This window comes from Homarus americanus, unplaced genomic scaffold (genome assembly GCF_018991925.1).
Source record: "Homarus americanus isolate GMGI-L3 unplaced genomic scaffold, GMGI_Hamer_2.0 scaffold5434, whole genome shotgun sequence".
NCBI classification, from domain to species: domain Eukaryota; kingdom Metazoa; phylum Arthropoda; class Malacostraca; order Decapoda; family Nephropidae; genus Homarus; species Homarus americanus.
Window position 1 is genome coordinate 1 of NW_024722814.1, and position 24,303 is coordinate 24,303.

A 24,303-nucleotide genomic window follows, 5' to 3' on the forward strand; every position below is an offset into this window, starting at 1 on the left:
AGGCACCCCAGGGATCACCTGAACTTTAGGCACCCCAGGGATCACCTGAACTTTAGGCACCCCAGGGATCACCTGAACTTTAGGCACCCCAGGGATCACCTGAACTTTAGGCACCCCAGGGATCACCTGAACTAGGCACCCCAGGGACCACTGAACTTTAGGCACCCCAGGGGACCACCTGAACTTTAGGCACCCCAGGGGACCACCACCCCAGGGGACCACCTGAACTTTAGGCACCCCAGGGGACCACCTGAACTTTAGGCACCCCAGGGGACCACCTGAACTTTAGGCACCCCAGGGGACCACCTGAACTTTAGGCACCCCAGGGGACCACCTGAACTTTAGGCACCCCAGGGGACCACCCAGGGGACCACCTGAACTTTAGGCACCCCAGGGGACCACCTGAACTAGGCACCCCAGGGGACCACCTGAACTTTAGGCACCCCAGGGGACCACCTGAACTTTAGGCACCCCAGGGGACCACCTGAACTTTAGGCACCCCAGGGGACCACCTGAACTTTAGGCACCCCAGGGGACCACCTGAACTTTAGGCACCCCAGGGGACCACCTGAACTTTAGGCACCCCAGGGGACCACCTGAACTTTAGGCACCCCAGGGGACCACCTGAACTTTAGGCACCCCAGGGGACCACCTGAACTTTAGGCACCCCAGGGGACCACCTGAACTTTAGGCACCCCAGGGGACCACCTGAACTTTAGGCACCCCAGGGGACCACCTGAACTTTAGGCACCCCAGGGGACCACCTGAACTTTAGGGGGACCACCTGAACTTTAGGCACCCCAGGGGACCCACCTTGAACTTTAGGCACCCCAGGGACCACCTGAACCCCCAGGGCACCCCAGGGACCACCTGAACTTTAGGCACCCCAGGGGACCACCTGAACTTTAGGCACCTGAACTCTTTAGGCACCCCAGGGGACCACCTGAACTTTAGGCACCCCAGGGGACCACCTGAACTTTAGGCACCCCAGGGGACCACCTGAACTTTAGGCACCCCAGGGGACCACCTGAACTTTAGGCACCCCAGGGGACCACCTGAACTTTAGGCACCCCAGGGGACCACCTGAACTTTAGGCACCCCAGGGGACCACCTGAACTTTAGGCACCCCAGGGGACCACCTGAACTTTAGGCACCCCAGGGGACCACCTGAACTTTAGGCACCCCAGGGGACCACCTGAACTTTAGGCACCCCAGGGGACCACCTGAACTTTAGGCACCCCAGGGGACCACCTGAACTTTAGGCACCCCAGGGGACCACCTGAACTTTAGGCACCCCAGGGGACCACCTGAACTTTAGGCACCCCAGGGGACCACCTGAACTTTAGGCACCCCAGGGGACCACCTGAACTTTAGGCACCCCAGGGGACCACCTGAACTTTAGGCACCCCAGGGGACCACCTGAACTTTAGGCACCCCAGGGGACACCTGAACTTTAGGCACCCCAGGGATCACCTGAACTTTAGGCACCCCAGGGGACCACCTGAACTTTAGGCACCCCAGGGGACCACCTGAACTTTAGGCACCCCAGGGGACCACCTGAACTTTAGGCACCCCAGGGGACCACCTGAACTTTAGGCACCCCAGGGGACCACCTGAACTTTAGGCACCCCAGGGGACCACCTGTCTTCCTGTGTCTAAGTAGCACCAAAATATAGATCAGGATAAATTACATATATAACGAGTTCATCGTATAGGGGTGGTTGTTATATTGCGGTGGTCGTCGCCACACACCACACTTTGTTATGAACCGGGTGTACAGAGACGCTGGGGGTGAGTGGACATACTTTATATGAAATAGGGAATGTAATAAGGCAGCTGTTGTCTGGGGAAGGTGACAATGGTTAGCTGGAGCCTGTGACACAACACGTACACAAACACCCACCACCTTGTTGAGGCTCTCACGTAACATTGAGGGTGAGGACGGACCAGAGCCAGGACAAGCAACTACACTGTGTGGTGATGACGCACAAACAGCGGCATTAGAGACGAGAAACACACGATACTTCTAGCGTTGAGATGAAAGTTATGACAGTAATGAAAAAAACAAAAACAATACATTGCTTTGATTTTCGACGTGGATTAACACAATCTCTCATACTGGTGAGGCAAAACGACAAACATGTTGATGGTGACTGTCCACCTGATACTACTTTATGTCCAACACCACAGCACAACCATCCTCCCTCAGACATGTTTGGATGGTTGTGTGACGGTGAGAGTACATGGCAAGTTGTGTGACGCTAACGGTAACTGTACTTGACTGTGAAGACCTTGTGGAGTAACGCAGCTTCTCTGTGTTACAGGTACTTGTGGCATCGCGGGCAGGAGACGCTGCAGGTGACAACGGCGAAGCTGCAGTTGGCGCGAGTGATGAGGGAACAAGCTGGCAACTACTCTGTCAGCGCCCTCACCGACAGGGGCGTCATCAACGCCTCATTCGCCGTTAATGTGCAGTGTGAGTTACTGGCAGCGGCGGAGTATATTAAGGTGTCTTTGTATAGGTGGCAGCACGCGATTTTATGGCTCTTAATTGGGGTAAATGTGTCAGCTGTCCTCTTGGCAGGGATTCGGGAGGTTATGAAGGCTATCATCAAGATGTTGGAGTTGGCAGTTGTACTTGGATTTGATATTACCTTTGTGTTTAATTAGAGACAAGAAATATAGTCCATTTTACGAAAAAAATAACTCTTGGTTATGTAAAATTAAACGCCTTTCCCAGACGGTCCAGAAAAGGTGCTGACAGGTGATCGTGTGAAGGTGGAAGAGGGCGACAGGGTGAGCACCAAGTGTTCCGCCGCCGGCAACCCGGTCCCTCACCTCACCTGGACCAAGAACCCCATCCACTCCCCCAACAGGTGAGTCATAACCCTTCACCCCAACCCATCTGGACCTGAAACCCGGTCACCTACTTCACCCAGATCAAAAATTCCACACACCTTCGCCAAATATAGGTCGTGAATCCAACTCTTGTAAATCATGTATGCAGTGGGTCTTCCTATCCCAGTGCTTCAGTGAATACACTGCCTTTGATTCCCAGTCACACACACACATACCTCTGAAAGCCATAATATTCACTCCTCAAAGTCGATCTGTTTTGTGTTGACAATTACCCATAAACTCATTGTTCTCCATGTCATGGCACACAGCTCGGGGGTCGCCCTGGGTGTAGGTGTGGGCGTGGCGCGGCTGGTGATAGAGTCAGCGACACGGTCGGACACGGGCGTGTACTTCTGCCACGCCCACAACGTGGTGGCCTCGGCACCCCCGGCCAAGACCTACGTGGTTGTCGAGCGTGAGTACCTGAGATGACTGTTGTTTACATGGACGACGTGTTGTTGTTGTTGTCGTCGTCTATGATGTAACATAACGACGTGCATGACATCATTACAGTTGTTTATTTACTTTATCTCATTTTTTTTAAATTATTGATGACTAGTGCAATTATCATAACTACGCGCTTAAGACTTTAGTTGTTGAGACGTAGTTTTGCATTACTTTCTGTGGTTCACTTGTAAACGATCGGGATTTCAATCGGGACCCTTCCACGGACTATCGAGGTTACGTTTACAGTTCTGGAAGTGTTTTAATTCTCTAGAAATTGGATACTTCCAAATGTCTTCACAATGTTTTTCATGTTGTATACAGATCGTCCACAATTAATAAAGTGCCTCTAACTCATGGTCTATGAGCTAGAGAGAACGAGTAATTCTAACTGATCGTTGTGAATGAATAACTGTGATGCATATGAACTCACTTTATGCACTTATATTCATGATGAAGTTGAAGAACGCGAGCAAGGCACCGTTTCTTCTCACTGTCAGAGTTAATCACATACAACAGAAGTTTGGTGAAGCCTTGGTAGTGACGGGTCCGCCCTCACGGTTATGAGCACACGCTGACGAGGTATTCTCACTTCATAATATGACAGTAAATTCTACCCAAGTTTTATAACACAGTAAAGGTTTGAGAAAACGCTTAATATATTAGCTGTACAAGACATACGTCAGTTTGTTTACATTTTGTGGTAAGAACAGAGTCATCGTGTGGGCAGCGAAACAGACAAACCATATTAACACAGCTACCTTATTTAGTTATAATGATTGCTCTTTATAATACCTGCTGTTGTGTTATTTGATGGGAAACATTAAACTAATACCCCTGAACATTACCTCATGTGTCTGTGAACTTAAATACATCATTGGTAAAATACTTCGATTGCAATCTATTAACGAAAAATCGAGTCCCTCATAGGCGATTTATTAAGGCATCAATAACGAACCGTCAGTTGTTCTGTGTAATTACCTTCAACCCGTTTACACGAAATATACATAGACAATGTTTAGAGAGAGTTTGACATAATATTAAGGGGAATAAAGTAGAGTTTGAGTGGTAAGGAATGGTGTGTGTGTCTGTCTCTAGAGGCGGTGACGGCTGCTGACGACATCAATGAAAGTGAAAACTCGTGGGCGGCGGTAGGCGAAAGTGGGCGGTTGTTGTGTCGGGTACGAGCCGCCCCGCCACCCACATTTGTCTGGAGGAACCAAGGTGGCCTCAACCTCCTCAACAGTGACAAGTACACCATCCACGAGCCTGAGGTAAGACTTAGTGATGAGAGAGGTGAAATTGGTTTGTTACCATGATAAAAACTAGACAAACAAACATACCTTTTGTAGTTTATCACAAGTTTATCAGGAAATTTAAATATCTCTCCCGACTGAAAGACAGACAGACAGACAGACAGACAGACAGACAGACAGACAGACAGACCGCTGGATAGTTAGGTTTACGCACCAATAGATACAGGTTAAATCGAGCTTTATTTTGGGTCCATTACTATATTTTTTAAGCCTCACAGAATTATTGGTTCATTTTTCACCTAAGCTATAAAATTTCTCTTTGATAAACGATATAAGTTGGGGAGAAGTTCACAGCAAATCTCCATTAAACTCTTTTGTAGTTTTTACAAAGATCTCTCTCTCTCTCTCTCTCTCTCTCTCTCTCTCTCTCTCTCTCTCTCTCTCTCTCTCTCTCTCTCTCTAATTCCTGGTGTTGCGTCTTGGTACAGCTGGTGGACGACTTAGTGGTTTGGTCGTCAGTGCTGGAGATCAAGGACGTAGAGCCACAGGACTACGCCACCTACCGCTGCACTGCCAACAACCAACTCGGCACCCAGAACCTCCTCTTCACCCTCAACCCACCCGCACGCCCACACCCGCCCATAAACTTTACCGTTAGTATCATCCAATGGACCAATGACATAATACAAGTGTTTTGATGACAATTCCTTTAGAAAATTTTTTACATTTTCAGTAAATTGTCACATTTCCAGTACACCAACATACTCCCGGTACACTAAATTACTCCCCAGTACACTTACATTCTCCCCAGTACACTAATATACTCCCAGTACACTAGCATACTCCCCAATACACTAGTATACTCCCCAGTACACGAACATACTCCCCAGTACACTAACATACTCCCCAGTACACTAACATACTCCCCAGTACACTAACACCGCCTCCCTCCCTCAACAGGTAAGCAAGGTAGCGGGCGGGGAGGTGTGGCTCAGCTGGACTCCCAACCTGGACGGCGGCGCCCCTAGCGGCTACACCCTCAAGTACAGGCCTTCGGGATCACTCGTCTACCAGGTATTCACCTTTCTACTCACTTAATTAGGTATTGTTTTATTTGTTCCTGTAATAGCAAACATTCACACAGAGATAAACAAACACGGTGCTTTATACATAATGGCTGGAATATGTTACTATGGGATGCAGCATCAGGAATTAGATCAGAAAGACAGCCTCCTGGCTGTTTCAACTGAGGTAACTATTTTTTTAACGTTGGAGCTTTATAACCTCCCTGTTGAACCGGACGGAAACGACACCAATGTTTTGTACACCTCTGACTTACTGAGAGTTCAAGTTTTCCCATTAGTTACCATAAATGTGGTGAACACTACAGCCATCAGAACAATAATCCAGATGTTCTTCTGTATATGACTGTATCTAATGTGTGTGTGTGTGTGTGTGTGTGTGTGTGTGTGTTACTCACGTTGGGGATTTATTTATGTTCACTCTATAATTCTTTAGTGTGAACTGAGTAAGAATTATTCATTTATAGGAAAAATAATTGAATACCAGTAGTAATACACCTCATCTCACTGCATGCATTATGTGTGTGTGTGTGTGTATGTATATTATGTGTGTGTGTATATATGTATGTGTTTTATGGACCTGCCCGTAACATAACATTTCGTCTCAGTAACGTGAGTTATAGAAGGCTATCTCTCAGCAGCGTAACGAACTGATCTTCCCGGGGATATTTAGCCAGTAAGAATTTAGTCTTTTGTCACTTAATGCCACTGTTAGTGAATACTGAATCGGACCTGTCATGTCACTGATATATAATTAGAACACCTCCCAGCTGCACACAGCGCCCCACCTCCTCTTTTGACTTACAGAATAAATTTTACAGCGATAATACTATTGACGTGGATAATCCTTTTGAAAGCCGCAGCTCTCTTGAAAAGCCGTGCTATAAAACACATTTAGAACCAAATACTGCCATAGGATGGATTACCATCTGATCCATAGGAAAAACATGACATACAGCAAATATATACACGATGGATGGGACATTTCATTTAACAACTGTGTCTGATAACAAAACGACCACTTCCCTATGGTACACTAAGCGTCACCTTGTGATAACAGTATATGGAAGTGCCTGGAGGAGGGACGTCGACGGCGAGGGTGACGGGCCTGACGCCAGCCACGGAGTACACGGTCGCCATCCAGGCCAGGAACCACCACGGCCGCTCTCACTTCGTCTCCCGCTCCATCGTCACCTTGCTTGGTGAGTCACGCCTGCCTCGTCATGTTTAGTCAAAATCTTCTTCTCGTGGTCCTCAGTGAGTCACGCCTGACTCGCCAAGGCTTCGGTGAGTCGCATTTCCATATTCATAGTGACAGAACTGATTAATGCAACCATGATGGAATGCACTGTTCCGGCTGTCTAGAGGAAGAGTGTGATCTTGGATACTTACAAGAGTAAAGTGTAGGGACCTGCAGCTCTTAGGCCAGGTTATCAAAGTTGTGGAAAGTGTGATCGAAAAATTTATAAGGGAAAGAGTGAACACTAACGACATATGCAGTTTGGTTTATGCCAGACAGAGCGACTACTGTATTTCTATTTATATGACTACATGTAAATTCAATTATGCTTTGAAAATGAACCAGAGCTTGAGTTTAACATCACACACATAACATTTCACGTCGTTATGCTACATATTTACACCACCGATGTTTTGTTGTTGTCGTGTTAACAGCCAGGAGTGGCGACTCGACCATCATGCAGGATGTGGCAGACACCTCAGGCAAGTTACCTGTGGGAAGTGGGAACCCGAGGACTGAGGATGACTCAAACAGCACGGAGGAGGGCGGCTCTAGAGTACCTCGTCTCATCCTGCTCATCATGACACTGACGGGCGCCGCCCTCCTCGCCCTCAACATCTCCATCATCGCCTGCTTCGTGCGCCGCCGAGCCATGAATAGAAACCCCTCCAGTACGTTCATTAGACTATTGGACGTCATAAGTTACTCATTTGTGTCCCATATTTATTGCCTTAATAGTTTTCGGTATTCATCTTCATCAGCGTATTTTGATTTGTGATTTACAAATAATAAATCTTTACTGATGATGATTAAAGGATACACATCTTGTTCTACTACTACCACCCCACCCAGCCCCCCCACCCAGCCCCCCGACACACACCACCCACAATCATGAAATGTTTTCCCTTGTGCCCAACAGTGACGCTGTCATCGAAAAGCTCGGCCTTAGGGTCGTGTGCCGCCACGCCAGCAGCGACACCCGCACTCAACTCGAACCACCACCTTCCCCTGACCACCATGTCCACCAACAGCTTCACTAGTCCCCCAACAGGTTACCAGGTAGGTTTCTCCCTCAGTGCTCCGCCCTCTCTTATTTCAGATTATTTCTTTCACATAAACATTGAACATAGAGTATTCTCCTTCACTAGTCTTCCATCTACACGTGTAGTGGGTCAGTGAGCTGTAAGAATTATAATTAGAACTCATGCCCTGCAGCGACACAACCTTGATTAACTGTTACGTATCGAGGATTATCAGTTTAATCTAAACAAATCACGCAAATCATCTTTTTTTCTTGTCATGTATATATTAAATTAGTATAAACGACGTATATTCATTCCTTAAACAACAGCTCTAGAGAAAAAAAATTGTCTTATGTACTATATTCCCACATTATTAGGCTTTTATTTTAGCGAGATATGTATCACGATATACTCCACGGCTTATTCAACATTAAGTGAACTATATAAACTCTCACTTAACGACTTAAATTGTTCCTTGGGTGGCTGATGACGTCACACCAGAGTTGAAAACACTTTTTAATGGGTTTTACGTTGACACTAAATAAATAATAAATATACATGTTATAGAAATTATCAACAATAACACCGTATATCTTGAAAACTCTCTCGGGTCTTTCTTAACTACCCGTTACGTCCAGGTGATTTGATACACAAGAATTTCCTCCTTTCATATTATCCACAAAACTCAACTGAAATACCAGAAATTGACTCGTGGAAGAAAGTGCTACACAAATGTGGTTACTAGTATCACATGTAAACCCTAACTCAGTAGCTTAGTCCTTTGGTACTTAAAACACTATACTTGTTACTATATGGATGATGATGATGATGATGATGATGATGATGATGATATTGATGATGATGATGATATTCCAACAAGACGGAGGAGAACCCGGTACTTTATGGGTAAAGACAAACAAGCTTCACTGGGCTGGAATGCGATGGCTCTGCGTCTGCTCTCAATTAAGTTAGTTACGCCGTAAAATCCACTAACGCAGAGCTGCGAGCTGTACAGTGGAGAGCTGCCCCACTGTAAAAAAAATAATATTATTGTATTTTTAAGTTCATAGAGAAATGTTATCCCTCTAAGTTCCTTTTTCTTTGGGTTTTTAGGTCCATACAATGAACTGTGGTAATACAACGGTGAATACTTAGAGTGGGAGTAGCGGGGTTCTGTGATGGTCGGTGGGGAAAAAGGATTACCGCATTCCGTTCATCCTGATCCACCGCCACGCAAGGGTCGGCAGAGGACGCTGGCGAGAATTGTGGAGAGTAAATATTCCGTCCAGCCTCGTCAGTTGGGTCAACAAAGTCTGGCCAGTCTTGTTAACACCCTCCATAACACCACTTACCACACAACAGAGTTTTAACATTAATACTTTGTTTATACTTTTCATTTTCACCGTATTATTATGTGCTTACTTTTCATTCGCGTTCTTGGAGCCATGAATGAATTTTTATAAAAAATCCTCACCGGAGAATTACATATCAGATCTATACGAATGTTTGAACCATTAATTGAAACATGAACTGTTTATTTAAGTTCAGTTTGTTTTCCATATCAGAATCATCCCCGTTACTCTGTAATACAGGTGTACAGGTAAGCACTGTACTCTATTGGGAAAAAGAAGTTTCTTCATTCAAAACATTAAAGAGTTACAATTATAAGTAGACACAAATTATGAAGTTGCAAATCAATAGACTTCCGTCGAGTTACAATCTTAATTCTATTACAAGGTATTTAAGATAAAGTTAAACTAATATTGATATGAGAATCACACAAAAGAGATAATTCTAAAAAGTACATTAATACTTGAACGAAATACTGTATATGAGATGGTTGCTAAGAATAAAGGAGCAGATCATATTTCAAGTTCATCAAGAAGTTGTGAACTATCCCACTATATACGAAAGCTATCGTCACGGGACGCGAATGAAAAACATTTTCTATGAATAATTTTAAAAAATCCAAAGAAAAAGTTTTCCTATTTTGTCCAGGAACCTCGAATTTTAACAGATGAATCGACACCTATCTGCATAATGTGTGTGCTGTGGGGCTGTGTTGCTGTAGTCACCCCTAACCACCATCAGGAGAAAACCGCCAGCTTGTTTGGTCGGGATAATGTCAACACGCGATACTCAAACTACTCTGTCAACCTTTCTTCTTCTTATATAATATAACCATAAGTGGGAGACCTTTTGCGCTCTTTTTATTTATTTTGTAGGTGATTTACATTTTTCATTAATTTACTATCCACAAATTTAATTGATACATTCATAACTCAAGTATTAAGTATGACAATATTTTACTATAATACATTTTTCTTCGTGTTACCTCCAGGAAGAAGAACAAACCAGACTAGAGGAAAGTGAACTAAGGACTCTGGCGACAGCTGATGACTCGATCACAGCCAACCCTCACGCCATACCTTACCATAACGGAGGAATTATTACCACCAAGAGCACCTACCTCGTCCTCAACAACACTACTCCCAAGACGAGTCAAGCGGCTACTGCTGGTCCCTCTCAACGATGGATCAGTGAGGACTCTTCATCATCCAGTGCAAGCGCGGCGTCGTCACAGGGAGGCGAAATCTCTCAGTGTCAACATGATTTGGTTAACTTCTTGAATGAGCCTGACGTGTGTTCGATGGCCTCTAGTTTCTATGATAATTCACTTCAGGAAGACCCCCAACGGAGGGGTTCGGACACTTACCCAGCTGATGACCAGTTCTCTCTCTGTTCCAACCGCAGCAACAACTCCCGCGTCTACTCCCAGGGTTTCCTCCGTCCACTGTCATCTCTTGGGAGTCTACAACAACAGACGACGCCGCAGTTGATCCAAGATACCCTCCATGCACTCCCACGCTCGTCACAAACCCACCAACGCCTACGACAACAAAATTCACTCGAGTACTCCAGTTTAAATCCCTCTGGGCTGTACAACCTCAGGACTGACAACATCGACCCCAAGCGCAGTCTCTTATCATTCACATCAGGTATGGACACTATCTCTCCTTCCCTCTATCTTATTCACACTGGAGATATTTGTTTGTGACAGATTTATTTTAGGGATTGAAACACCTGTTATACACGACGACACAATGACATTGATATTTTGCTTTTATTTGAGTGTGTATGTGTGTGTGTGTGTGTGTGTGTGTGTGTGTGTGTGTGTTAGTTCGTATTAAATCCAATTCTTGTTGTGTGTGTGTCAACGGGAGACAGTCATTCCCACGTAACAAGTTTAGGAGTTACAGCTGTAGATTAACTTAACAATATTTCATAGTTTTGTTTTCTGTTTCGTGGAATACAAACTAACACACATTTTTTCTTTCCACTGATGATTTATTAAACATATAACATGAAGTTTTACTCAATGATTTTTATCTTATTTTTTTATAGTCGTTTCGGATAACAGACAAGGAAGAGAAGAGTGATTTTCTATACCGCTAACCATAGAATGTTGTATTGTTGTAGTGATTCGCCATCCTAGGATTATCTAAGCGCAATGTAATGCTTGTTGTATTCGTCTATAAATTAATGTTCACTTGTATTCCTGCAGATTTTCTATTGCTGATTACAAAACGAGCTTAAACAAAGGACCCTACTGTAAATAAGCACTTGTTGGCGTTGTTAGTCGAACTGTCTTATTGTTAACCATTATTTGTATGCCCGCAGTACCGAGTTTACACATCGGTTGTATACATGCCGAGTTTGTGTACAATTAATCTTTGCATTGTTTATAAGAATGCTGAACTATATACCTAACTCATTTGTAAATTTCGATGACGATTTTACTGAATAAATATCTCCCTCTTCAGCAGGCACAAGCACTCCCACAGGCTACACTACTCTCGGAGCCCGCGAGCGTCGGCCGGAGACCACCCAGTTCACCACCATGCAGCGGCCACCGTGTCTGTCCCACGACCCACCTCCCACCACAAGCCACTATGACAACCTTGACCTGGAATCCCGCCTCCACTTAGACAATCCTCGTCACCTAGCTAGTTTTAGTAACTTGCCTCATGCCCACCACCAACAGGAAAACAGCGGATCGTCGGGATACAGCAGCAGCCCTCACCAGGAGGCCAGAAGCAGCTTAATTAATTATTTGCGGATGTCTGCTAGTGAGGGTGAAGGTAATGTACCTGAGGGGCTCAGGGAGGAGCCATTAGCCTCCTCTCCTAGTAGGAATTCGTGTCACGACTCTCCGAACAGCAGTCCGCCTTCCACGTCGCGAAGAAGCTGAGGAATGGCGCCACTGGGCAGCTACGAAGCTAGAGGTGCGGATGATGCGCCAGGGAGCTCACACTATCACACAAACAGTGAAAACTCAATCAGATAATGAACGACTTTTGATGTGAACTGAAAACCTGAACTGTTGCTCTAATAGATATTTCTTACAAAGGAAAATATAATAGAAATAAAGTACAGTATAGGAAGGGCAGTGTGAACGAAGTGTATCGTTAAGTCCCTTTATCAACATTACATTTCTATACTAACTTGAGTGTGTTTCCGACTTTACTAAAAAAATGAAAAAAAAATACATAAAAAAATCTCTTATTCGTGAAATTAGTTATAAAAAACAAAACGAATTAAAAACTTCTAACTGTGATATACGAGTGTTTGGCTCCATGATCAGTCACCATATTAGCTGTAGCTTTAACTTTGGTAAATTATATACACCGTGACTGATAGAGTTTGGTTTAAATATTTACTACTGACGGTGATCAGCCACTTCTGCTTGCACTGCTGTTTAGCATAAGTTCACCAGTAAGACAGAGGTAAGTTCAATAAAATCATATATATATTTTTTAATGGCAAATAGAAACATTTCTACTAAAACTCGTAGTTTAAATATATTTTTGGCGGTAGTAGACGACGAAGGTTTTCAATTTTAAAATGTTATATTACGTTCATGTATCTAAATAATATAAACAGGGAATGAAGATGTATTTTACGAGAATGAACAAGTTTAGCGAGAAAAGATTATCAAATATTCATGAATGGGATTAATTGATCAGTACAAGTTTATTTACTAATGTAGTCTTAACACCGTCTAGATGTCTCAATACTCTCAGCTGATCATTGTTTCTTTAAAATCATTAGACATTACAATATATTCTAATAACTAATGGAACTACAAATTGGAATTTTCTTCGTAAATGTTAAAACTATGTGAGGGGGATGGAACATTTAAAGTCACTTAATATTAATCAGTTTAGATGTAATCAAAAGAAGAATCAATAAGGGCTAAAGTGCCTTTGAAAACCTGAGTCATATGTTCAACAACTGCACTCATCCCAGAGGGGAAGCTGTACCATCAGTGCGTGCTAAAAGTGTTCACATTTGGCTTTTACTGATAACAAAGACTGTAAAATTCAGACCAAAATCCCCAACTAATCAAAGATGCACGAAAAGTTGTTTACTATTATTAACCAGTGATGAACGAGCGACACGGACGTAAGAGTTATAATAGAACTACTCCAAGCGTTGAGGGAAGGTGGGGGAGGTGGAGGGAGAGATCCAAGACGGCCACGAAACAAGAAAAGCCAATCAACTAATGAGTTACATGGGAAGGTCAGCATAACCTCTGAAAGCATTTGATAATCAATTCATTGTTATTGATTGGTGGATTGTATCGTTAGGTAAGTTCACTGACCTTTAACCTATAGTCTTATTCGACAACCAAGTAATGTATTATTTACTCAAAATGTATCCACCCGTTTTCGTTATGTTTAGTACAGACACACACACACACACACACACACACACACACGTACGTACATACATATGCAGAGCTGACAGGCTGTGTCCCAAACCGGGGATTAGCGGTAAGATGAACGACCCTGGCTTTACATACAGTATTCCAATATATTTACTTGATTTCCTATTAATTTAGTTTATTATTGCTGTATATTACAGTTAAGTCAACATTTTATTATTATTATTATCGTTATTATACCACTGTACTTTCATTTATTCATCTATTTTTTTTTATTTTTTTTTTAGTAACAAGTAAATATTGACCACGTACGATAATGCTGTAAATCAGGTCGTGGCAGCAACGGTGTAAAACGAAAAACTCAGAGAACTGTAGACACAACAGGGATGAACAGGTGACACATTAGTACTGTACCTGATGAATCTAGTCAGTTGATTGGTAGTGCAGGTTATAGTACAGACAGGGTTAGGTGATGTATTTATGACTCCGGCTGAACCCTTTGCTAGTACTTTGTGTATGATGAGTGGAAAATGCACAACACTTCTCTTCGCAATAATGTACATCACATTTTTTTCACGTATGTCTACAAATATTGTGAATATTATTGTTCTAAAAGACCCTTTTTAAAATTCTTCGGCGTAAAAGTTATGGTTAAAACCCAAGGTATAAATCCTTTGAAATGTATATACATATTCCAATTTTTTTATACTGTATATTCCATTATGTATGACAATAAAAATATGGTGTATGTGATTCCCTCCTACTTAACACGATGCCTCAATGTAAACAATTAAATTTTTATCTCAATGACTGTTTTGTGTTTATCCACGTAACCATGTGTCAAAATGTTCAATATTAAAAAAAAATCATAATAAATAAGATTTTTAACCAAACTCTGTGTAACGCAGTGATATAACAGGGTGAGGAGTGATCGTGGTTTATCGTGACTGTGTTCCAGGATGTTGCTTCATACTTTTCTTCAGTCATTTATATTTGTACAGCAGCAGACATAATTCTCTCGACACTTTTGGGAATTTCTGGCACCTACTTGAGGGTTGTGGAAAGGGGGGAACCTCGAGGACTTTGGCATTTATTTACTCAAGATTCCTATTTTTCTTTGCATTATACTTTTTTTTTAATGAAATCATAATAAAAAGAAACTTTCACCAACTAGCGCCAATACACGCCCGATATTAACAAGTGTCTAGGGAATTATGCCCATAGCCTGAGCACAATACATGTACTGTTACCCCACATGGAATATAAAGACAATTTCATGATTTTTCCGCTTCATAATTTGTGAACGAAAACTGTAACTATATTCATGACCCAATAACTTCTTAAGCTACCTTATGTGGTACTTTATAATAAAGAACATTTATAATTTCGTACAGTTGTTGCTTTATTTACCTTCTTCATTCTTAAGTAAACTCTGGGTTGTGAAAATGGTGCGCGGTTGTGTCTCGTGAGCTGTGTTGTTCACCTGGGACTAACATTTCACCTGGAGACCTAAATGTAATTAAAATTGCAACTTAAACCAACTTTATTCTTTCTCTTTATCTCTTTCTATTTACTCTTTTTTTTTGCTATGGAAAATAAAGGCTCTCACTTGTGATGTTTTTTCTTACTTGGTTTGTCGAGTCATATGAAAGAAGAGTTTAGTAATGGCACTGTTTATCACCTCGTGTTGGTCGGGATATTTGTGAACCATTTTTGGTCCTTTTACGACAAGCCAGTTAACAGTTTATGAACACATTTTCACTGTACTTTGTGTCGTCTTTAGTTTTGTTTTACGAAGTTGAAGGTGATCTATTCTGCCACCGTTGGTATCTGAGTCAGTGTTAGAGGTCCGTTTATAATTAACTTTACCTGGTTGATTCATTAAGGTTAGGTTAGGTTATTTTCTCATTAAACATAATTTTCCCCGTATTCTATCACAAATTATTTTTTTTATATACCGTGATATATACAACTTAGATATCCTTATACTAAGATAAACACAATTCCTCATGTTTTCCACAACTTTCTGTCCGTATATCCAGGTGTTATTGTATGTAAATATCTGTATCTAATCATCGAGCCAGAAGACATTCCATTTTCAGATGTGGCAGATCTTATTACCATAGATATGAGAAGACGCGTCTCATGGCGGCGCTACCTGGTGCACGCACTCGAGAAATTATTTTATTCTTTGTAAGGAGACGCACAGAAGATGACGATTTTCACCAAACCCAAAATGAATGAATAGATTAATTATTTCTTCTCACGAGAATATTTATGAGTTTTAGATATTAATGTGTGTGTGTGTGTGTGCGTGTACCTGCAGAATTCCTTCTTTCTGTTACAATTTACCGTGAGTGGTTATGGTTATCTGGGAATTAAACTGAAAATAGTTCAACTTTTTCCCGCGCATTACTTAGATTTTTTTAGATTTAGATTGCCCCCGAGGTGAAGCGCAGTAGCGTTTACAGCGCCCATCTGGGAAGCATGCAGAGTTCATGCTTGCCTTTATGACTCATGCATTAAGGGCATAAAAGCCTGAAGGGTCATGGGTTTTGTCAGCAAGTTACATAAAATGACAGAATGATGAGTGTGTGGGGGGAAAATTCCCGGTACAATTTACCTGTTTATGGCAAAGTGTGGCAGGTCCCTAATAATGTCAAGTGCCAGGCCTGTCACTAGGAGGAGGGATATCTGGTCAGGGAGGGAAGAGGTGTTGGTAACGGCTGGGGACCTGTAGGAGGAGGTCATAGGGCAAGTGGGGATGTAGTGACAGAGGGTGTGAGAGTCGGGTTGACCACAAAGTTTACAAGTGAGATCTCGAGTTGTGATGACCTTAACCTTTGACCTCTTTTGACCTAATTATATAAAGGTCGGCTCACAGATATAATGGATGTGACCGGGGCTCCTCAACCACATGATGTTTAATTCCTGTAAAAGTAATTCACGATATTCGATGAGGAAGAAAACCCTCTAATGTTTAATTATCAAATATTAAGGTCAGCTTCATATGCATAACCAAAACGTAGGGAATGTTTAGTTACTTGATTCATAAACATCTGAGATAAAGTAAATATGTCAGAGAAATGAAAAGCCAACTCGAGTAAACTTGAAAAAACTTGTTTTCGTGAAAGTTTACAAGCAATGTGAACAATAAGATGAAAAAATAATAAGGTGGCCATAAGTATATAAATGATCTGCAATTATCGTCGACGGAAAAAATTGAAACCAATTTTTTTCAGAATCGTAAGAAGTAATACCGATTTTCAAGAAGGGGGATAGATCACTATCCTCTAACTACCGCCCAATCAGTCTAACATCAATAGTAGGCAAATTACTGGAAGCAATCATTTCAAACTCTATACGAAATCACCTGGAGAAGCACCGATTGATCAATGATTCCCAGCATGGCTTCACAAGCGGACGTTCTTGTCTAACTAATCTATTAACATTCTTTTCATCAGTTTTCGAATCGGTGGACGAGGGGCACAATTATGATGTGGTATATCTCGACTTTAGCAAAGCCTTCGACAGAGTCCCCCACGAAAGACTAATTAGAAAGGTAGAAGCACATGGCATCAAAGGCAACATCCTTAAATGGATTAGGGCGTGGTTACAGGACAGGAAACAGCGAGTGAGCATTAACGGCACTAAATTCGATTTGAGTAACGTCACTAGTGGAGTACCCCAAGGCTCAGTACTTGGACCATTAATATTTATTATATACATAGACGACATAAATATCGGCGTTGACAGTAACATAAGTAAATTTGCTGAGGACACTAAAATAGGGCGTATTATTAAATCTGACGAGGACTCCGCTAAACTACAGGAAGATCTAAAAAAAAAAATTTGAATGGTCTGAAAAATGGCAGATGAAATTCAATGTGGACAAATGTAAAGTACTCAGTATAGGAGATGTAAACAGAGAAACCAGATATTAGATGAACAACGATGTTATAGAGAAATCCGAATGTGAGAAAGATTTACGGGTAATGATAAGTAGGAATCTTAAGCCAAGTAAACAATGTGTATTTGCTCGAAACAAGGCTAATAAAGTACTTGGATTCATAAAAAGGAGTGTTAGTTACAAGACTAGCGAGGTTATCCTAAAACTATATCTTACGCTTGTGAGACCTCACTTGGATTACGCAATTCAACTCTGGTCACCGTATTACAGAATTCAGAGGAGAATGACAAGACTAATCCCGGGCATTAGGAACCTTGAGTACAAAGACAGGTTAAAGCATCTTAATTTGCACTTCCTCGAGAAACGCAGAGTGAGGGGCGATAAATGGAAGTCATGGCTAAACAAAGGTGATATAACAAAGGTACTCAAACTATCCAACCAGGAGCAAACTCGTAACAATGGCTTTAAATTAGACAAATTTAGATTTAGACGCGAGATAGGTAAACATTGGTTTGGAAATAAACATTGGTTTGGAAATAGAGTAGTGGATGAATGGAACAAGTTACCAAACACCATCATTAACTCGAATACGCTGGATAACTTCAAACATAGGTTGGATGGATATATGAGCGATAGGGGTTGGGTGTAAATGGGACTGCCCAGTATGGGTCAATAGGCCCGCTGCAGTTTCCTCCATTCTTATGTTCTAATGTTCGTATTATCATTAAGTTCACGTATCGTCTTATTACCTTGAAATGTACAACTACAAAATTCATATCTTCTTAACTATCCATAGTGCTGAACTACTGCTTTAACTGACTTCCTAATGCTGGAGTAGATCTACTAGGCTCCAGTACTCCCTATCTTCCTCTACCAGTTTAATGAGAGTATTATTTATTGTCTGCAGCTTTATAGTATTTCGTTTAGAGTGACTCGGGTGTTGATGGTTAGACAGTTTAAATGACTGACTTTAATCTTGCTAAACTAATTTATAAAATCTAATATTCATCTTATTACTATATATTATCTTCTTACTGGGTCAAAATCAATTATTTTCCCAATAGATTAAAGATAATTAGGGGGTAACTAACATATTTAAGTCACGAAGATGTAAAATTAGATGGAAAACTTTAAAAAAAATTCCTGTGGGGAAAATTGTGTTTACAGTGGTGAGTGTGGCCTTGGGTAGAAACAAGGGAGGAAGAACGAGGCCACACCAAGTTGTTGCTGGTAATATAGTGTGGCAGATAAGACACACCCAGCCTGGTCTGCACTAACACAGTCTGTCTTGCCTTCACATATAAACTTTACTGCTTCTGGGAACTTGACACAGTTGGAGTTTTACAAGACATCATCCACAAAATCACGTAGAATTGTTTGTGTTTTATTGTTACCATCGAGGATTTTTTTTTTTCAGAGTAAAACATAATTTATTGGGAGTTTTGCTGAGAATTTCCAACCTAAGATATGTTAATCTTCTCTCTCCCTTCATTCGACGTTCACGATTTGAAAATAAATACTTCGAGTCTCTTGTTGTAAGAGAATGACATTTAAAAATTTGTTTCAAGAATTATGTTCGTCTTATGATAAACAATCATTAGGCCCATGTACCGAGCTTATAGATGTAAGACTGCCCAATGTTATTATGCTCAATTAGCTCATAATAATAATAATGATAATGATAATAATAATAACAATAATAACAATAATAACAATAATAATAATAATAATAATATTAACAATAACAATAATAATAATAATAATAATAATAATAATACACAAGCTTCAACACCATCCCTCTACACTAACACACACGCGCACAAAAAAGTAAACATGATCATTTCAAATATAGTTTAAAAAATAATCCACCCTGGTGTAACTTTAGCGCCAGACAGACAGACTATCCAACAAGTTCTGTGAGACCAGATAAACTAAAGATTTACTAACATAAAGCTGTGAATTTGTAGTTTATTTATAATCGTTTCAAAATTTAATTTTTTATCGTTGATTACTAGAATTTCCTTTCATTACTGTTCAGGTGTATAACCCTAGATGTAATGAGCAATCTTATTAAAACCCTAAAGTAATTAAGCGCAAAGTAATTACATTAATGTCGTATAGTCTTGGCAATTACTCCCCGCTGACTAGAATATCGAATTATATCTCAGCCACTGAACACTTTTTATCTATGACTCACTCGGAAGATGGTAAACTTTACTACCTTAAGTACTGTATGTTCAGAAACCTGCGCCAGGGACCTCTGTTGTCTTAAACCTCACACGTATACAGTACAAAGACTTCCAGGGCCACACCAGCCTTCACCTCCAGGGCCACATCAGCCTTCACCTCCAGAGTCACACCAGCCTTCACCTCCAGGGCCACACAAGCCTTCACCTCCAGGGTCGCACCAGCCTTCACCTCCAGGGCCACACCAGCCTTCACCTCCAGGGCCACACAAGCCTTCACCTCCAGGGCCACACCAGCCTTCACCTCCAGGGCCACACCAGCCTTCACCACCAGGACCACACCTCCAGGCCAATTGCCATTACCCCCATACCCAGTCTACTCTGTGAAGATTTTGCTTTTTGAGTGGGCATTTGCTAGAATTTATCAGTCAATTGATCCACAGCAATTTGGCAATATGAGGACCTCCTCTACATCACACTGCTTAGTTAGTTTCCTGAATTTCCTGCACAAAAACCAGCAGAAACATAAGACATCACTGGCCGCTGCCCTTGTTGACTTCAGGAAGGCTTTTGACCTTGTTGATCACTGCACTGTTATCAACAAGCCCATTGCACTAGGGCTGCCCACCAACCTGGTCTCATGACTCACTGATTTCTTGAGTGAACGTCGTCAGGAAGTCAGGTCTCCACATTCCAACACCTCACCTGCGGTGTTCCTGCTTCCTGTTCCTAATCAACGACGCTCTATCGGACACTCCTCACAGGTAGAAGCACGAGGATGACTGTACTGTGGGGGTTACAGTGGACAACACCTCACCGGACTACTCATCGCTACAAGGCACCTTGGACAGGCTACAGGCATGGACTACGGAGAACACGTCACCATCAACCACACCAAAACTGTGGTCATGCACATGAATACCGCCACCACTCCAGTGCAAGCTCCAGCAGTCACAGTGGGTGCCCATCTTCTTCAGTTAGTGCAGTCTGCCAAACTCCTAGGTGTTACCATAGACCACAAACTGGACTGGAAGGCCCATGTAAACAACACAATCAAGGCAGCCTCGTATCGACTCTACATGCTACGACAACTCAGGTCGCTTGGGGCACCCACGCCAGAGCTGAGGACTATCTACAACGCCTTTATTCTCCCCAAACTAACGTATGCGTCACCAGCCTGGTCGTCTTCTCTCAACTCTACCCAACAACGTCGGCTAGAGAAGGTACAGAAAAGGGCCTGCAGAGTCATGCTCGGAGCAGACTACTCCGGCTACAACAACGCTCTCTCCACCCTGGAAATGCCATCCCTCAGTGACCTCCACCACCAAGCACTAGCAAGGTTTGGCAGTGGACTACTGCACCATCCTCGTCATTGCCACCTCCTGCCACCGGCAGTCCCCCGCCCACCTTGCAAAGTCCGCCACTACAACAAAATTCAGCCCATAAGAGCCCGCACTGATAGATATAAGAATAGCACCATCCCATCTTCTGTTAAAATAATAAACAACTCCTGATTTATGTACTGTACGGCCCTGTAAATGTATTCAACGCATATCATTATGTCTAAATCAAATGTAAGTTTGCATACTTTCAGCCACCGGCTGTAACTCTATTTATAAACCGTTTATTATTATTATTATTTCTTTACTAGCCCTTACTTCCAGGGCCACACCAGTGGTTAATCCCTCACCTCCAGCCCTCTCCCATAAGACCTGGCACTCAGAGACTATTATTCATTGCTGTGTTTGAAGCTCAGACTCTGTTATTCATCTGTTTCAGGTTCCAGTGAAGTAGAGTGTCATGTATACCAGTAAATTCATTCCTTGTGTCCATTACAATACCAATACTGCACCAACACCACACTAACATTACACCAACACCACACCAACACCATTACACCAGCACTACACCAACAGCACTACACCAACACCATTACACCAGCACTACACGAACATCACACCAACACTACACGAACACCCTGCAGCACCACCACACCAACACAATACTAACACTCTGCAGCACCACCACACCAACACAATACTAACACTGCAGCACCACCACACCAACACAATACTAACACTCTGCAGCACCACCACACCAACACAATACTAACACTCTGCAGCACCACCACACCAACACAATACTAACACTCTACAGCACCACCACACCAACACAATACTAACACTGCAGCACCACCACACCAACACAATACTAACACTCTGCAACACCATATCAGGGTTTAACAGTTACACTTCAAAACAATAAACCTATGTTCCTTGCCAGTTAAACGGGGACCACGTATCTCACAACATTTGGGAAATTAAGGATTTACCAAATAGAATCCCTGGGGAACCCCACTGGTTACACAACTCCACTCAGATTTAATACCATCTACGCTGACCCTCTGTTTTCTATCGGTGAACCATGATTTTTCCAATTTAAGACTTTCCCCTCGATACCACGAGCCTTAACTTTTCTCAGAAGCCTCTGATGCGGTACTCTGTCAAACGCTTTGCTAAAGTTTAAGTAAATAACATCGTAATTTTCGTCATTATCTACTACCTCGAAGACTTTCCTAAAAAAACGTCAGCACACCAGCATTACAACAACACCCTGCAACACCATCACACCAGCACTACACCACCACCCTGCAACACCACAACTCCCTCCAAGAGAGTCATTGCTCCAGCAGTCGTCATCGTCGTCAGTGGCTCTCGCATCACCAACATTTGGGGGAAGTAAAAGAAACACATTTTACACTCGAGATGGTCACAATAACTCCCTTCATTGGTTAATCATGCGTGAGGTAATCCTGTCACCATGTTTCATTATTGATCTCTCTCTCTCTCTCTCTCTCTCTCTGGAAATAGTGAAGGACAAGTGTTTTTTTTATACAACAATCAATAACCTAACTTAAGTTTGGTGTTACTTTAAATGTGAGTTGTGTTATTCCTTAGCCTTATTTAACCCCACTGTATTTTTTATGTTTCCCGTGTCTGTTAATTTTTTTTTTTGTATTTTTTCATGAAATGTTTTTTCCTCGGAGAGATCTTTTCAACAACAACAACAGAAAATGATGTTAAAAGGACGAATGCCCAGCGCTTACTCAACCTTTTACTCCTTCAGCTCCGTAAAGTTATAGTGTTGCTAGAAAACGTGACTCGCAGTGTGTTTGGTCATGAGAAATACGCTACACCCTCGTGCTAGCGTCTTCACTCCTTCCGTCAACACTCTTAACATACACGCGATAGTGTTACTTAACTCCTTGTTTTCCTTTAGTGTGATGTCAATAAGTTGATGGTTGTGCCCTTGTGGAGATTCTCTTTGTCTTTACTTTCAACCTCTTATATTATTTTCAAACAGAGTTACTGTATTTTAGAATGTGTTCCAACTAGAACACATCGTGCATTTTGGAAACCATTATTTGCTAGTTGCTTACATAGTTAATCCAAAGCTTATCAGTGGATTATATCAGTTATGACACAGTTCACTTCTGTTCCACTCCTGGCCTGTTTTACTGCACCACTAGTGTGAATTGGAAGCCACAAAATATCCTGCGGAACATGAATTTTAAAACAGTCACTCAGGTCCACATGTATTACTGCCCGGTGACTTCTTTTGCTAAAGTGTATCTTTGTAATATAAACAGATTTTTTATACACTAGACAATGTTTTCAGTTGTGTTTGTTGTTGTATGATAACCTGGTGGAAACTGCATCGGGCCCATTGGCCCATACCGGGCAGTCCCGTTTACACCCAACCCCTATTGCTCATATAAGCATCCAACCAATGTTTGAAGCTATCCAGCGTATTCGAGTTAATGATGATATTTGGTAACTTGTTCCATTCATCTAAATTTGTCTAGTTTGAAACCATTGTTACGAGTTCGCTCCTGGTTGGATAGTTTGAGTACCTTTGTAATGTCCCCTTTGTTCAGCCCTGACTTCCATTTATACACCTCTATCATATCGCCTCTCACTCTACGTCTCTCGAGGGAGTGCAAATTAAGATGCTTTAACCTGTCTTTGTACTCAAGGTTCCTAATGCCCGGGATTAGCCTTGTCATTCTCCTCTGAATTCTTTCCAAGGATTCTATATCCATTCTGTAATACGGTGACCAGAATTGAACTGCGTAATCCAAGTGAGGTCTCACAAGCGCAAGATATAGTTTTAGGATGACCTCGCTAGTCTTGTAACTAACACTCCTTTGTATGAACCCAAGTACTTTATTAGCCTTGTTTCGAGCAAATACACATTGTTTACTTGGCGTAAGGTTCCTACTTATCATTACTCCTAAATCTCTCTCACAGTCGGATTTCTCAATGGCATCGTTGTTCATCTGGTAACTGGTTTCCCTGTTTACATCTCCTATACTGAGTACTTTACATTTGTCCACGTTTAATTTCATCTGCCATTTTTCAGACCATTCGAAAAATTTGTTTAGATCTTCCTGTAGTTTTGTGGAGTCCTACGGATGGAGTACAACGGATATTTGGCAGCACAATATTAACCCTCAAGTTGTTTATTGACACGAGGC

At 42.1% G+C, this 24,303-nt stretch overlaps 1 protein-coding gene across 1 annotated transcript; it reads left to right on the forward strand.

Moving 5' to 3' along the window:
• The first annotated feature begins 1,590 nt into the window (after positions 1–1,590).
• LOC121863147 lies at positions 1,591–13,448 on the forward strand. Its single transcript, XM_042361637.1, has 11 exons — positions 1,591–2,476; positions 2,741–2,876; positions 3,168–3,313; positions 4,441–4,616; positions 5,087–5,251; positions 5,559–5,672; positions 6,741–6,882; positions 7,355–7,591; positions 7,840–7,979; positions 10,284–10,941; positions 11,767–13,448. Exons 1-11 carry the CDS (start codon positions 2,392–2,394, stop codon positions 12,192–12,194), a joined length of 2,427 nt encoding a protein of 808 aa, XP_042217571.1. The 5' UTR covers positions 1,591–2,391; the 3' UTR covers positions 12,195–13,448.
• Positions 13,449–24,303: the final 10,855 nt, after the last annotated feature.